The 16170-nt window shown below is 38.8% G+C and overlaps 1 protein-coding gene across 1 annotated transcript in view; it reads left to right on the forward strand.

Annotated features, from left to right (window-relative positions):
- HSD17B12 (hydroxysteroid 17-beta dehydrogenase 12) overlaps positions 1–15073 on the forward strand; it is an 81689-nt gene extending 66616 nt beyond the window's left edge. The window contains 4 exon segments of the mRNA XM_030274124.4: positions 3150–3231; positions 6557–6622; positions 13084–13233; positions 13387–15073. Coding sequence (XP_030129984.2) covers positions 3150–3231; positions 6557–6622; positions 13084–13233; positions 13387–13491 — 403 coding nt within the window. The 3' untranslated portion in view covers positions 13492–15073.
- The last annotated feature ends 1097 nt before the right edge of the window (positions 15074–16170 follow it).

Raw genomic sequence — 16170 nt, forward strand, 5'->3', positions numbered from 1 at the left:
ATATCACTTCTGGTAATGGCGTTTAGATTCTCTGCTTTGACTTCTCCCCTGTGCTCTGAACACTTAAAGTGACAATTTATTATCTGAAGCTTCCTATTTTACTTAAATGAGCAGTTCCTGTATAAATACTCAGGCTACTGTCTGAGATGAGAAACTCCTAGAACTGAAAATCAAGGTTTGATGTCTTTGGAAACAAAAAAAAAAAGCCACCACCACCAAAGATCAGTTGGCTGTTGCTAGACAAATACCAAACTATGGTATTTATTGCCAGGAAAGTAGCAAGTGCATAATTACATTACAGAAGAAGCTTGCTCTTTCCACTCGGCATGCAGCTGGAGCAGGCGCTGGTTGCCACAGCAACAGGGAGATGGCTAAATATAGCCTCCCTGGTGCTGGACCACTTAAGGTAGAATGACTGGGAGGTGTGAGGGTGTGGGCCTGGCTCTCTTCATCTTTACCAACTTTTTTTGTTTGGTTTTGTTTTGGTTTTTTTCCCCATTATGGCACAGTCAAATTAGATGGAGCCAAAATTTCTATTTACCACACTGATGCTTGAGTAATTCTTCAGGTCCCTCCCTAAAAAACATTTATTCTGCAATTCCTCTAAGAAGCAGAATTGTAATTGGAGTAATTGAAAGTGTTCCCCCTACTCATGTGCGTCTCAATTTCATTTTATCTGGACGTTTTAAGTTATGAGTTTTTAAGGCTGGGACTATTTTCTTTAAAATGTAAAAATACAAACCACTAAGCCCCCAGTGGCACTGACTGCTTCAAAGAGACCAATACACAGAGCTTCTGCAAGGGACTGCTATTAATGTTTTGTGGTGCCAAGAGGGTTTTCTTCACTGGGTCAGACCATTAATTCACTCCATCTGGGTGGTGGTCACGACTCCTGCTAGAAAGTTGCAGTGTAGCCAGGCGCTGCGAGACCTGTGCTGGCAGCCTGCATGTCAGCCTCTCTTCTAAAGCTTGTTTGTTTAAAAGGCGTGAGGCTCGTGTTTATCCATATCAGTGCTTATCCTTCTTTGAATCCTGTTAAGCTTTTGTCTTCTGTTAAGTTTTGTGGCAAATACTCCCTGGTCTGAATATGAGAAGAGCACTTTCTTTTTATGGATCTAAATTTCGGTCTTTCATTTAAATAAACAACATCTTTCTTTTGTATTCTGAGAGGCTGAATCAAGAACTTGATCTTTTTCATTTGTTAGTATGTGTACTCTTGTCACGGCTGCTGTTAATAGTCTCTTAAATAACTAAACTGATGTATCAGGGTGGATTTTTTTCTTCTCTTCCCCTTTCTTAAGTCATCAGTTTCTTAATATTTCTGTTCAGTATTTGGAGGGATAAAGTTTGTAGACGGTAATACAAGATTTTGGTGGTGGTGGAGGATCTGTCCCTGCCATTCCCAGCATCCTGTTGTTTGGCTGGTTTTGGTGGCTGCTGCACTAAACAGAACTCCTTGTTCAGGTTTTTCATGGAGGAGACAGTTGGTTTAGAGTCCTGCAAGGTTTGTGATTGATTCACAATTTTTTCTTTAGTATGCGTTATTTTGGTTATTGATAATAGATTACTGATGCACTCTTAACATTGATTTTTCATCTGCCATTCTGTAGTCTCTTCACACAGCAGCATGAGCTTTTTAAAAAGTTCCTTATAGTGTTCTCCAATCTGATAACCTCTTAAAAATGCATAAATACTCATTTCATTGCTAATCTCCATTTGAGCTCATGAATAAATATTACCGTCACCACCTGTCTTGATACAAAAATCTTCTACCATCCACTGTTAACCTTTTGCAGTCTTGAAAATTCCTGATTAATTTGTGATCTTATGCTTTCCATCCAATGTACCTGGATCAATGTTACTACCTTATTTCACCAACCAAGCCTTGCAGGGAAGTCCTGAAAAACACATTGAACTTTGGCAGAGCTTGAAATCCTGAATGACTGAAATAGTTCTTTTCTGTCACATTTGCCGTCTCATTCCTTGTGACAGATCAGTCACAGATGTAATTTACACTTCTATCATCGCACAATCCATGCTGGTTTGAATCTATTGTCATGATTTCCAAAGCATTTATATTGTTTTAATTTTTAATGGTGACTTAAATTACTGTTTGTATTTAAGATGGCTACTTAAATGATTGTGGCAGCGGTGGTGCAGGGTGTACCTGGTTGAACAAATATGATGGAAACTCATGTGAATCTGCAGGAGCTGAGCTGTGCGATTGTCTACCTGCATGAGTGTTCTCACTGCACTGAGCATGGCATAATTATGCTATGTTCAGGTAAACCAGCTTTAATCTCCAACAGGGTAGGAAGAAGTAGAGATTTATCTTTCACTATATTGGACTGTCTTGCAGGATCTTCTAGCAGAGTAATTGCCCTAATTTGCATAAAGCTTTTAAAATTAATTCTTTTTTCTACCTAGCACTAAATATGCTTGGTTTTGTTGGTAAAACTAGTCTCAGAAATAGATATGGCTCAAATCAGTCTATATTGGGAGGTCAGGAGCCTTCCTGTCCTACATGTGTGTGCTTTAGAACAGCTTGACAGAGCAGGTGGTCGCTAATTTCGGGTATCTTCACCAAAATACTGTTGATGAATACCTTCAGTATTACTGTAATACAGCTGTAAGATAACTTTCATTTTCTGTGTTCATCCACTGAATATCTTCCATATTTATCAAATTCTGTATTTGAGCAGTAGATTCAGATGCTTGCTATCTTGAAGATCCATTATGAAGTAATATTTAGAAGATGAGAGGAATTATCAAAGTGGAAATCATACAGTGAAACTCTGTTGCCATTTCTGCCATCTTATCCGAAGATGTAGAAGCTCCTCTTGAACTTGTGCCAGCTTTACTCAATAGTTTTGCATAGTTTAGCTCATTGTGTGTGTATGTACATGTGTATATAAATACAACTTTGATTCTCTTGCTGTACTGACCTTGGAGTTGTTCCTGATTTATACCAGCTGCTTGGATACTTCTAACTGTGCATAAAGTGAAATTCAATTCAGGATTTGGTTGGGGTTTTTAAACAGATCTTAATTTTAGTTGCATTCTAAAGGATCTTTTTAGGCTCGTTGTAATTTTTGGAAACATGAAAGATGTTTCCTTTATCTAGTGATAATATCTTTGCTTCCTTTCAGATCAAAAGGGATAATCCTGAATATCGCATCAGCTTCAGGGATGTGTCCATCTCCACTGCTGACTCTTTACTCCGCAACCAAGGTACGTGTTCCTTTCCACACTGAAATCAAGTGTCAAACATAAGGCAACACTTACAGGAATAAATGTTTTGGTGTCCATCTAGTGGTGTTTTCATGAACTATAAGTACAGGGTTTCTGTGTTGAGTTTTTCCAACAGTGGAAGCTGGAAGGTTGAGAGAAAACTGACTGCAAGGGTTTACTAGCAGGGAAATTATTATTTTATGTATTTCCTCATGTATTCCATTTTTAAATGGAAAGGGATAGTAGTGTACTAAGCAAGCTTAGTGTAAAGCTGAGAAAGAACATCGATTAAGTTTAACACACTTTCTTATTTTGGTTCTGAAACTCCTTTCCCCTAAATTTTGTGGTGATTCTGTGATCTAAATTTATCTTAGTTCATCTGCTCTGATTTCTCTTTGTGTCACTGGGACAGTTTCATGGTTTTGCTGCTGGTCTTATGTTTTTTCTCCCAAAGATACCTTCAGGGGATTCTAAAATGTTGCCCTAAAATATCTCCAGTGAATGCCATAAAGGCAGAATGTGGGTACCCAGCATGGAACTGAGGCATGTGTGATAAAACAGAATGTAAGAGACATTTACACTGGTATTAAAGCAGTATGGCACTACAGCTTTTTCAGGCATACCTGGTAATTACATTGAATATTTCAAGCATCTCAGAGTCTAAGCAGAACCTTGACAGGATGAAGAACCCTTCAGTAGTGTCATTCATGTCAGAACAGACTCACATTTCCTCTAGAGTCTCAGTAACATCTTCATATTCCCAGAAGGGAGCTGATGCACACTATTTTATTCATACTAAAAGAGGGCATATTAAAGTTTAGAAGCCTAAAGTAGCTTTAGATGATAAAAATTCCCCTTGAAGTAGCTGTTTCCTGAGAGGACAGTTTTTTGTTAATACAACTGGTCACTTTGTTGTGGCAGTGCTTTCAGCTTTATGGAATCAAAATTGAGCTTCTGATTTTAGTGATAATATATCTTAAACTGCTTTGGTTAGTCTTTTTTCTTTCCAACAGGAATCTGAAATATTTCTTCCCCTCCCCTTAAAAAACTAAGTTACAAGTCAAATAATCTGCCTATCCTCAGCACTGCTCATCTTCTCCCACAGCAAGATTAGTAAGCATGAAAGTGACTCCCCTAATGTAGCTATAGAAAGACTGTATCTGCAGTTTCTAGGGTTTCTTTCCCCTCATCTATTTAAAGGGAATTTAAAGCATAGTACCCTTCAGGTGTAAGTCAATGGCTTAGACTAATTATCAGGAACAAATGTGGTCTTTAACCTTCCTGTGGAGAATTCCCTAGTTTACACTGGAATGAGACTCTTTTAAAGGAATCATAGTGCTATATTTTGACAGGTTTATCTACCTGTGTTAACGCTAATGAGAAGTGAAATATGGTTATATCATTTCCCACCTCACCCCCATGCCTTTACTGTTTGGATTTGTTATTAGATATTTGGATATCCAAGGACAAGAAATTTTCTAACATGCAATGCTTACCTGCTTACTCAGGGAATGTTTACTTAGAGAGCATTCTGAAGACTTCAGGCTCAAGATTGTTGGGGGACTTGAGCTTGTGGAGGTAGAAAACCCAACTTGTCTTAAAATAAAATTTTCAGGAAGAAAAACTCCAAAGCTTATTTGTATGCTGGAAATTGTTTTTTCTTCTCATGTAAAATGAACATTTTCTTTATAGCAAGCTCTTTGCAACAAGTAGAGAAGACAGTCTTTTGTACTTCTTCTGTATCTGGAACAGTAGCTAACATCAGGACTTTTGTCATGAAGGAATAGTTAGAAATTTGAATGATCAAAGCACTTTCATTAACATAATATAGTTCTTTTTAACAGATTATCAGTATACTCTGTGCAGTTATTACACATGCACCTGACTGCTGTGTTCAGAAACTGCACCAAACTACTTGGCAATGTCCATGTAGGTACCTTACTGTTGCAAGAGGATGGTCAAGAGGATTCATTTCAATAGCTGCTGCTAGGCCAGACTTTCAGTCTTGCTCATGTTGAGTACTGAATTTTGTTACAAACTTACACTCAGGGGAGAGGGAGAAAGAAAGAGCAGCTGAACAGCAGATAAGCTTTTCATGCTTGAAGGAGCCTTCTGCTGGCTTATACATGCAACTTGAAGAAGAGTAGTAGAAGGACCTACCTGCTATACAGCAAAATCCAGTTTTATTTCAGATCTTCCAAATATGCTCAGAAGAGTGTCTATAGAAATAGCCCAGTAGTGTGGGAGTGTTTGTGTTGCTTCTTGTATAGTCTGAATTCAGTGGGATGACCTGTATAGGAAGAACACAGGCACTGCCAGATTTCAGTTAGGACTCATGTTAAACCACTGAGGACATGGTGACCAAAAGAAGACTAAAGGAAGTGCAGAGCTTTGCTGCTTGAATTTGAATCTGGTGTGAAGCAACTGCTTCTTAAATACTTGAACTAATTTATTTAGTATTTCTTGTATCTTCAAGCATGGATGGGATGGTTTAGTTCATTCAGTTTAAGGTACTCCATTCATCCTACTTAGCTGTATAACTTCTCTAAAACAAGAAACTGTAGCAGAACCTGGTATTTTGTCTCATTGGACAACAGAGTAAGGTGGAAATGTGTTTTAGAAGGATTTGGGAAGTGGGAATCTGTACTGGTTTGAACTGCTGAGTAGCCTTTGATTCTTAGAATAGTATTTCCTGGAAGGTTTAAGGAGGTGGCTGTGTCAGCTTTGAGAGAATCTTGAAGGCAGGTGCTAACATCCACCTTTTAAGCTCTTTAAGTTCTTTCTTTGAACTTTCAGTCTTGCAATTTCTAAAACTTCTAGAAGTTTGGAAGAGAATATGTGGAGGTGGACTTGAGGATTAGGAAGAAGTGTCACCATAGGGTGGCATTTTTCAGAAGTGTACAGGCAGAGGACTAAGTGTTTAAACACTGTCTTCTAAAAACCATGCACAAGAGGAACCCAATTAAATCACTCTTAAAAAATATCTAAGAAGATGACATAAGTAGTGAACAAAGTGAACATGAAGTTGTCTTTTCATCTTTTTAGCTAGGCTTTATTTAACAAATCTAGTTCCTTTTTCTTTTAAATTAAAAAGGGGTTTATTTGTTTAGATTGAGCCTTGCTTCTGTAAAAATACTTCATAAGCATAGAGTTTCTATATGAATTGCATTGCTCTTGTATGCAAAGTTTAATTGAAAAGCTAGGGTTTTCACTTTGAAAACAGGAACTCCAAATAGTTATTCAAATACTCTTAGACAAAATTTGTGAACTAGAGTTTCCATTGTGACATGTAGCATGCTGCATGTTTCGCTTCTTCTCTCTCCAGGCTTTTGTGGATTACTTCTCCCGAGGCCTCAATGCAGAATACAAGAGCAAGGGCATCATTGTGCAGGTGAGTAGTTTGTTTCATGTAAGTATGGTTACCACAGCAACATTGGTGTCTTGGCAACAAAAAGGAATCAGCATATTCTCTTATTCATGAGTGTGTGACACAGATTGAGGATAAGGATTTCCTTTGATCCCATTAGCAGCTTTCTTAAATGACTCTGAAACCATGGGTCTTGAAGCAACAAAAGACACGGTTTGATTTTATGTGGTTTTAGCTGATGGTGCTAATTGAACCTTTATGGATAAAGTATTCCATAAAGCTGTGCACAGTGCTGTAGAATACATTTTTATGAAGCTTCATCTACTGGAATACACTTGTGGAATGTATTTGTACAGGCATTCCATAGGTAGCAGCTCGAACAACTGGAATAGTAGAATCCCTGCAGTGTCAGTGAATCAACTGCTAATCTAAGCACAGTTGAAGAATGAACAAAAGCCTCAAAGAGCCTTCATGTGTAACTGACTGATTTAATTTTCTGTATTGCTAAGGAGTCTTGCTTCATACCTCTCCTTGCCCCCTCCCCATTTGTTTACCTTCTTGATTTTAATTATTTTTGGTGTGACAAAAAGCAAACCAAGCCAGTTTCTCACAGCTTTATAGGATTTTGCTGTAATATCACTTCTCACATACTTTTAGTGTTTGCTTCCAAAGCTGGAATTTCCAGCTTTGATCACAGTGAACCTTCCATTGCTGATTAAACCTCTCCAGAGCAAGAATCAGTTTAATAAAGGTGGTATGAGATCTTACCTGTATTGTGAAGACAATGGTATCTCTTTCTGAAGTTCAGTTAGGGATCTTACAAACAGGGTTACCTATGTTCATGCCTCTCATTCCTCTGTTCTGTGTGGTGGTTCTCAAAGCCATTTGAACTTCAAAGGCTTTATGAAGTAAGGCACAAAGTTACTTGCTTTAAATGTGTAATCATCTTACCAAAGAGCACAACCCTTATTACTGACTAATACTATAGGGAAGTTGTTACCAGATTAAGGCCATGTTACTTTTTTTATGTGCTAGATTATTTTTTCTTTTAAGCATATTTAGCAAAACAGGAGCTTCTCACCAGAAAATGTCCTGTCACAGTTCCTCAGAATGGATAAGAAAAACGACAGTTGTTGGGGAGCTATTGCCTTGTAGTCACCAACCCTTTAGTGGGAACCGCCTGTAAACCTAGATTTAAATTTGATATTAAAAATCTGAAGGGGTGCTGTATGTTTTGGGATCTGTTGGCAGTGAAGAGAGAGGTGGACCCTGAAAGCCTTCCAACTGCTTGACTTTAGTTTTACGCTGGTAACTTTATAACTTGGAATACAGCTCTGAAAGCTTGACTTCCCCCCTGGGTGCTTGATTCTGTGCCCTAGGACTCTGGGATGTACAGCTAAACCAGTGTGCAGCAGTGGAGGATGCATAAAAAGGTAGCATTCTGAACAGGTAGAAGTTCAGCATGGAGGGTCGTTTTGTGTTCTTGAAGTGGATTTAGCCAGAATAACTTTCAGTGTTTCATGTCATCTTGTTACCTTCTCTTCTCACAGCTCCAAACTGTCCTGCAATGGGTTAATGTTTACCACATGGCAAGTTCCTTACAGCTTTCTCACCACTTCTGCCCTGCTTGATTACTTCTACCTCCTCAGTGTCTTTCAGGTTGTATTACTAGCAGTTTTAGCTCCACTATCAGACAGCTGTTGCAATGTAGCCCTCTCTCAGTCTGTCACATCACTGTCTCAAAATGAGACTCAAGGAACTCGTAGAGTATTGCCCTTTCCTACATCAATAATATCAAATCTTGTGGGTGGACTTCTTCCTGCTGAAGTCTATCTGCAAACTGAGCCATAGGCCCCTTCAACACACAGCTTCACTGACAATAAAGATGGTGTGAATTTTTGGGGGCCTGTGTTGTGGTACCACATCCAACCTCTATTTTTTGGTGTTTTCTTAGGCATAGCTGCTCATCAATTGCTTCAGTGTGAGGGTCCTAAGGGACAGATGCTTGCAGGAGAAAGAAGTGTTACATCTTTGGGATGTGTTGTTTCTATGTGCAGCTTTCTCCTCCTCCCCAGATTTTGTCTAAATAGTACCCTTAGTAGTTTGAGAGGAGAATGAAGGAGGAGCAAGAACTGTTCATTGATGACTATGGAGTAGCTGTTGAACCTGTTGAGAGTGTAAAGGTAAATACCCCAGTAAGTCATGCTTGGCTAAAGGCATTAAGCACAGTATGAATGTCCATAGTATAGGAAAGGTTTTCTAGCTTTTGGGCATAGAAAAGCTAGGAAAAGGGGTTTTGGTGCCTTACATTTTTAGGATTATAAACAAATGAAGAATTAAATCTAACTTTCTATATCTACAGTTATCTTTTCCTGTACAAAGCTTCACAGGTTATGGTAAACTGTTTTTTTGTGACTCTGGTGTTGGCTTAAGATGCTGAATTCCTGACAGCACTGCTTTTTATCCCTTAAATGTAGACAGTGAATTGCCATTGAATTATGTGGGTCTAATTATCAATAGCTGTCACTGCTTCAATTTGTTATGCTAATTGTGTTGCAGGTCCATGTCCTTGTCCTCTTGTTTCAGCCTAAGTCACTATAAGCCACTAATGAAAATTACAAGTACCTTCCTGTGAAGACTAACTGACCTGTCTCCTTCAGTCCCTAAGGAAGATTGCATCCCTCTTAGATTTTTTTGAATTACATCTCTATAACCTTCAGAAGCATTACACTTTTAATTCCAGACTTGCCCTTCCAGCTAGATTATTGTCATTGAAACCAGTTAACTTCTGCCATGCAATACCTGCAGAGTACCACTGTGTGAAAAGCAGAAACAAAGTGCTACTGGGATTTTATCAGTTTCTTCGTATCAGCCTTAAGTATGTGTCTTGCTCAAGTGGGTTACCATCTGTGGAAGCTTAGTTTAGACAGTGCTTTTATTGCAGTGTAGCCATCTTTGGATTAAAAATATACTCTTCTGGCTGATAGGTCTGCTTAATTTTTCAGAAGCAGCACACTAACAGCATAGGTTAAAACTTCATGTGTGTTTACGTGGGGAAAAGAGGCAAAAGAAAAGAAACAGGGAAGAAGGTGACAATGACTTTTCTCAAGACTTTTGGAAAGATCTCTCCTTGAAAGATTTCTGCAGACAAATGAAATTTTTTGTTTCTTGAATGTGTCTGGAAATATTGCTTGGTTCTTTGACCCTCTCTTTTATTCTCATTTTAAACTTCAGTTAGTTATTGGCATGGTCCCTCTGTACTTCATTACTATGCATAGCAAAAGTATAGTGATGAAACTTGCAATATCTCTTTTCTTTTATTGTATTCAAGACATAAAACAGTAGATCACAAATTCATGAAAATGTTCATTTAAAAGGATTACCAGAAAGTTTTCTACCCTTACCTCCTGCTTTCGGAGCAGCTGGATTGCCTGGCAATTAGTAGTGCAATTGCTGCTGGCACTAGGTCATGGGCTAACTGTGGCTTTATCCAGCCAAATCTTGGAAACCTTCAAGGGCAGAGCTCTCTAGAAGTATGTTTGAATTTTATATTGCTCTCCTAGTGAAAAGACTTTCTCCCTAATGTCCAGTCTGAGAGTCTACAGCCAAAATTGACAGTTGTCATTTGATCAGGCATTACCAAGAGGAGTTTGGCTCTTATCTTCATAACTACCATTGAAATAATTTTAGGTTACACGTCATCACCAGCTTCCTTTTCACAATACTGAACAGGCCCAGCTCTATCTCCAGGTATACACAAAAGTGTGCTGTCACCAAAGTGATGTCTAATGGCATTACCTTCTTTCCTTCAGAAGCTTTTTAGTTTTGCTGTTTAGCTTTCTGCACAGATCAGTTTTGGTTGATGTAACTCTTCTGTTTCCCTTTTATGTTCCCCACTCTCCTTTTTCCTGCATTGGAAAGGGAATGAAACTTATTTGGCAACATTGGAGAGTTCAGGTCTTTTTACTTTTTTAAAAGTAAGGTAAAAAGGGTGATAAAATTGTGTAAACAAGCTGTTCTGATTTTGGAGGACTTATGACTTGACTATTCAGGTCTTGAGATCTGACTTCTTACATCTAAATAATATTCAAGAACCCAGTTTTGAGTGTGAGCCAATTTTAATATACATCAGAGCTATAAGCAGTAGCAAATGTTTAAGTGAGCAAGACATGTTGTACTGACATAACCGACTTTTAAGGCATATTTTGAAACTATAGTGAAGGCTAAGCTTTCCCTGAATAAGGAGAGTTAGTTGCTCAGGTAGTGTGAGTTATATCTGTCTGAATGTAAAATGCTGAAAGGCTTTAAAGTGTAATTAGTTGGTTTTTTGGGTTTTTTTTTAATCTGTTATGCCTGTTTTAAATACAGTTCATGAATCTCTGAATTCCTTGTGGGAAGGAAGAAGGGAAGAAAACTAAATAGGTTCAGCAGGTGTCTTGATATCTGTTAAAGTAAGGTCCAGTTAATACAAAGGTGGTAAATCTAACATATCTGAAATGAAGTAGCTGTATTTTTTTCTGGAGTGCATCTGGGAGAAGGAAAATGTTGGAGTGTAATCCTATCTTTCTATGTGCCTTGAAGTCTGTGGATGAATCCAGTAGTGCTACCATATGCATGCTTTTTCAAGTATCCTTATGCACAATTGTTTGCCCCTTCACGCTATCCAGTGGTGTAACTGGGTAATGCAGTTCACTTCTGAAGTCTGTTTTGAGTAGAGAAAGAGAATAGATAATATCTATTGTACCTTTCTTGGTAGGGATGTTGCAGATATAATTTGGTGTTGAATAAGAAGCTTAACATTTTAGCTTTTTAAAACATCAAACTAGAGATTCAGCTTAGAAGTGTAATCTGAAAAATAGATGCAGTGCACATTCTGGAGCTGAAACGAGGTACCTATGCTGCTATGGTAGCAGAACAAGTAGTTTTTCTATCCAAGCATTTGTAGATTTTGCAGACTTCAAAGGCAATGATAGCTGCTTTTGCTTCTGAAGTTTGGGTCTCCATGTTTTTCCTTCCCATTTGAAAGTGGACTCATATAGTATGTTATTGAAAATCCTATTTATTTAGACAGAAGGGCACAGTTTTCATGTTCTCAGGTGAAGGAATGAGCAGACGTTTCCTGTTTGTGGTGGTAAAATTTCTGTTGAAATGTGCACAGCCATGGCATGGTTACACACTCAATGAAAACCTACTGTGCTGCTGAGAGCAGCAGCAGATATTTCTGAGGTCAGGCATGTGTCATTGTTCTTTAAGAGATTAACATGGGGAAGCAGGTTTACAAACTGCAGTTTGCCCAAATAGACTGTTTTTTGAGATGACATTCTCATTTGGAGATGAAGTAGTGTAGCAGAAGTGGACACACACTTCTCGGGCACTTGCTGTTAAGGTATGGCAGTGGAAGCACTTGCTAGTAGTGGATGGATGTATTGAATCACTGCTAGAGCCACTGACGGTGTCTTAGGAGGTCTTTGTCAGAGTGGTGATGAAGTTCCAACCTCTCTAGGTGTGTTGAGTTATGGTATGTTTAATATTTGTTTCAGGGTTTTAGACCAGGATTTTTTGATTACTTTTTTAGAGGCAAAAATTGAGGACAAGTTGAAAGCATTGCCAAAACCATGACCATGAGGAAAGAATATTGCTTCCTACTGTACAAGTACATGTGTATTTCCCTTTCCTTCTGCAGCAGCATGAGATTGGGATATGTGGAATGAGGTTTTGGATCCTCCGGTCTATCTTGCCCTACCATGAACATGCCATTGTGCTATCAGCATCCCTCCATCAACATATATCTGTGCTGCTTCCTCTTGTTTCTCCACTACAGACAGTTTTAAGACCCAGCATCACTTTTCTGTTTTGCTTCCAAACATGGCTGTAAAAGCTCATTAACTGTGCTCTGCTTCTTGATCCTTCCTTCTGTCCTTCGACTCTGGTACTGATGATCTCCTCTGTCCTCTGAGCCCTCCTGTAGAGTTACAAGCTCTTGTGTTTCAAGTCTCTGGACATTCGTTTCTCCTTCCTCCTCCTGCCTTTTTACAGGTGCCAAGCTGAGGAGCTTTTGCTATGAAATTCCTGTCTTGGGTTCTGCACCTCCTTCCCAAGCAAACGTTGGGGTTTACTACAGAGAAGCAACAGTACAGCATTTTCTATTAAACAACTGGAATGAAGTTTTGTACTTACACATGAAATTGTAAGAATGGCTTTTCAACCCTACGCTTGCAAGAGTGTTTTTTCTAGGGCTCCAGCTGGTGATGTTGACAGTCAGGAGACAACTGAACTATGTCCAAATATGACCCATGGGTTATCTGATTAAAAAGTTCTTGATTTTATCTTGGGATCCCATTGTGATCTTAGAACTGAAAATAAGGCTGGCTTAAGCTAGAATTTGGTGTACAGATTATCTGATTTCCTGTTACTTTAGATCCTTGATGGATCTGTAAGTTATCTTGAAAGCATTCCCTGCTTAATATGAGTTTTCCTGTGTGCAGAGTGTTCTACCATATTATGTGGCAACAAAAATGTCCAAAATCCGCAAGGCAACCCTCGATAAGCCCAGTCCTGAAACGTATGTCAGAGCTGCCTTGGGCACGGTGGGCCTGCAGTCCCAGACCAATGGGTACCTACCTCATGCACTCATGGTAAGTCACCTTGGAAAATGTAAGGATCTGAAATTCCTTTGTGTTTATTATTGAATAAAGAGTAATTAGTACAGGTTATAAAATGCTGAGAGAGCTCACCCCCTCCTTTTATTTTAATTGGTTTTGTTTTCTTTTTTTTTTTTTTTTTTTAAGGGATGGGTCATCTCTCTTCTACCTACATCTACTGCCATTAACTTAATCATGAAAACAAACAAACAAATACGGGCTCGTTATTTTAAAAAAATGAAGGCGAAGTAAGTGGGAAGAAACACGATCTTTGGAACCTGAGACTCCTGCAAGTTCCACATCATGCTACAACATCAAGTAGACCTAATGTTTTAAACATCTCCAATCGTAGGTGTGCTTTCTAACAAGAGAACAGTCTTGTTTTGAGGATGCAGATGAAACAAGACTGTTGACTTCTAATATTGATTAGAAAATATGCTTTATTTGTTTATAGATACTATGAGGGGGAAGTGCTTTGAACTAAAATTGCATTGTGCTTTACAAAATACTTCCATGGGCTTGATCAGACATCACGCTGTTGAGGAACATCTTGGTTATATAGTGTCCATCATATCTATTATTGTGCTCATGGGTGAAGGGTAGAAAAAAAGTAGTTCTCATATGTTCCCAGACAGGTGGGCAGGAGAGGAAAGGGAGCATAATTATTTAAAAAGGTAACCTAGTATTATTTCCAGAGTATTGGCCTGAAGCTCAGGTTTTGGATACTTGCAAGGATTCTGCACTATCAGTCAGCTCATGAGTTCTTCCCTGCTTACATGGTCCAGTGTGATTTTTTTGGTTAGGAACTTGAGGGAAATGGGCCAAAAACCAAAATAAGTGTAATAGCTCATCTATAAATATATACATAAAGTAACATTGCAAAAAGCATTTAAAATCTTGGGTCTTGAATATGGATTCTAACTTTTCAGTAATATGTAATCTTCATGATTTGTAATAATATTTTTTAAAGTTCAGTGCCTGCTCTTTGTAATAGGTGGTGATAACACAATGTAGATAAATGTCACAAGTTACATGTTACATGCTGGTTGCTATGTAAAAGATTATGGGTACTTTAAATGCAGAGCTTGAAACGAGTGACTCTCCTTGTTAGTAATGGTGGTGAAAATATTTTTGAAATATTTATCAGTCTGGTGAGGTCCTTTGAAATGTGACTCTTGAAATATTTAGATGGCTTTAAAAATGATAACCAGGAAATGTCTTAAAGAGTAGAACAGGTTTAATTTAATTGCTTAAAATTAACTGATTTTTTTTCATGGTTCTGTTCCAAAGTGGAATGCTCCTATGAGGCTCAATTTACCTAACTGCTGGACACAGGGATCAGAGTATATGAGAAATCTGCACTGCTGTTGTCTGTATTTACCTACTCTTTATTAAAGATTTTGGTCTCTGGCATTCCTTTTTATAAATATAAAATGTATAAAACTTGCAAGGCAAATGAAATTGTAAGCAGCTACCACTGTTTTCTATGGTAACTTCCTATGGTTGAAGAGGGGAGGTTTTTTCTGTTCTTCAAAGAATAATTTCAAGCTCTGATTTTGAAGTAAGATGTGTTGGACTGAGACATGATTTGGGGCTAACATTTCTGTACATTGAAAAAACCTGAATACCGATGCAATGGTGCTGATCAAATCTGAGATGCAGATCCTATTCCATAGTTTTCTTAATTTTTTGGAACAGAGATGGTGAAGGTGATGGTATTAGTTCTCTAAGAGCACATGATTTGATTTGCTCTGGATCTGATGTGAAAGCATTGGACTAAAAAATCTGTATGTTTTTGACTTTGTAAAACAAATAAAATGGAAATTACTCTTGAGTCTTTATTGTGTTAGGTTTTTCTTGTAAAAATGTTTGCGGGTACATTCAAGTGTCTGATTGTCCTTTATTGTAAGTAATAACAGTGAAAATCACTGTACTTTTGCATGCCAAAACCAGTGCTTATATTAATCTGTTTTCCTGGCTGTCACCTACCCCCTATCTGGGGTGCTTTAGGCAGCATCTCTGGCCACTTGAGGTAGGTGACTTTCCTGCTCTGCTCTGCACTGGCATGGCCTCACCTTGAATACTTTGTGCGCAGTTTTGAGTGCCACAATATAAGAAAGATACAAAGCTATTGAAGAGTGTCCAGAGAACAACTATGAAGATGGTGAAGGGCCTGGAGGAGAAGCCTTATCAAGAGAAGTTGATGTGACATGGTTTGTTCAGCCTGGGGGAGACGGACAGGAGACCTCACTGTGGTCTTCCTCACAAGGGGAGGTGGAGTGGCAGACACTGATCTCTGTGGTGACCAGTGACTGGAACCAAAGGAACAGCATGAAGCTGAGTCAGGGGAGGTTTGGGTTGGGTACTGGGAAAAAGTTCTTCACCCTGAGGATGTTTGGGCACTGGAACAAGCTCCCCAGGGAAGTAATCATGGCACCAAGCCTGACAGAGTTCAGGAAGTGTTTGGCCAACACGCTCAAAAAGTACATGGTGTGATTTTTGGGGCTGTCCTGTGCAAGGCCAGGAGTTGAACTTAAGATGAGCTTTGTGGATCCTTTCCAACTCAGGATATTGTATGATTTTACGGTGTTGATACTTTAAACAAGCAGAACAAAAATTTTATTAGAACTGTAAAGCTATTAACACATAATTATTTCCAAATAACCATTTTCTAGCTACTGAAGGTCTTCAGTAAGGTATGGTAGAGGGAATATTATGCAGTGTGCCCAGGTAAGGAGGTTCTCAGAGCCCCTGGTCCCCCTTCAGGTGCTGTCAGGCTGCAGGCTGGGTTCCCCCTCTCATGCCCTAAGGTCATTATTTTCCAGCCTGCAGTGGGGAATCACTAAACAGGAGCGGCTTTCTGGTGGCATCAGTCCCGTGCCTTGCTGTTCAATACTGTTTATCTTAGCGGCGCCCCGCAGGAGCCGGAGT

This window comes from Taeniopygia guttata, chromosome 5, assembly GCF_048771995.1.
Source record: "Taeniopygia guttata chromosome 5, bTaeGut7.mat, whole genome shotgun sequence".
NCBI classification, from domain to species: domain Eukaryota; kingdom Metazoa; phylum Chordata; class Aves; order Passeriformes; family Estrildidae; genus Taeniopygia; species Taeniopygia guttata.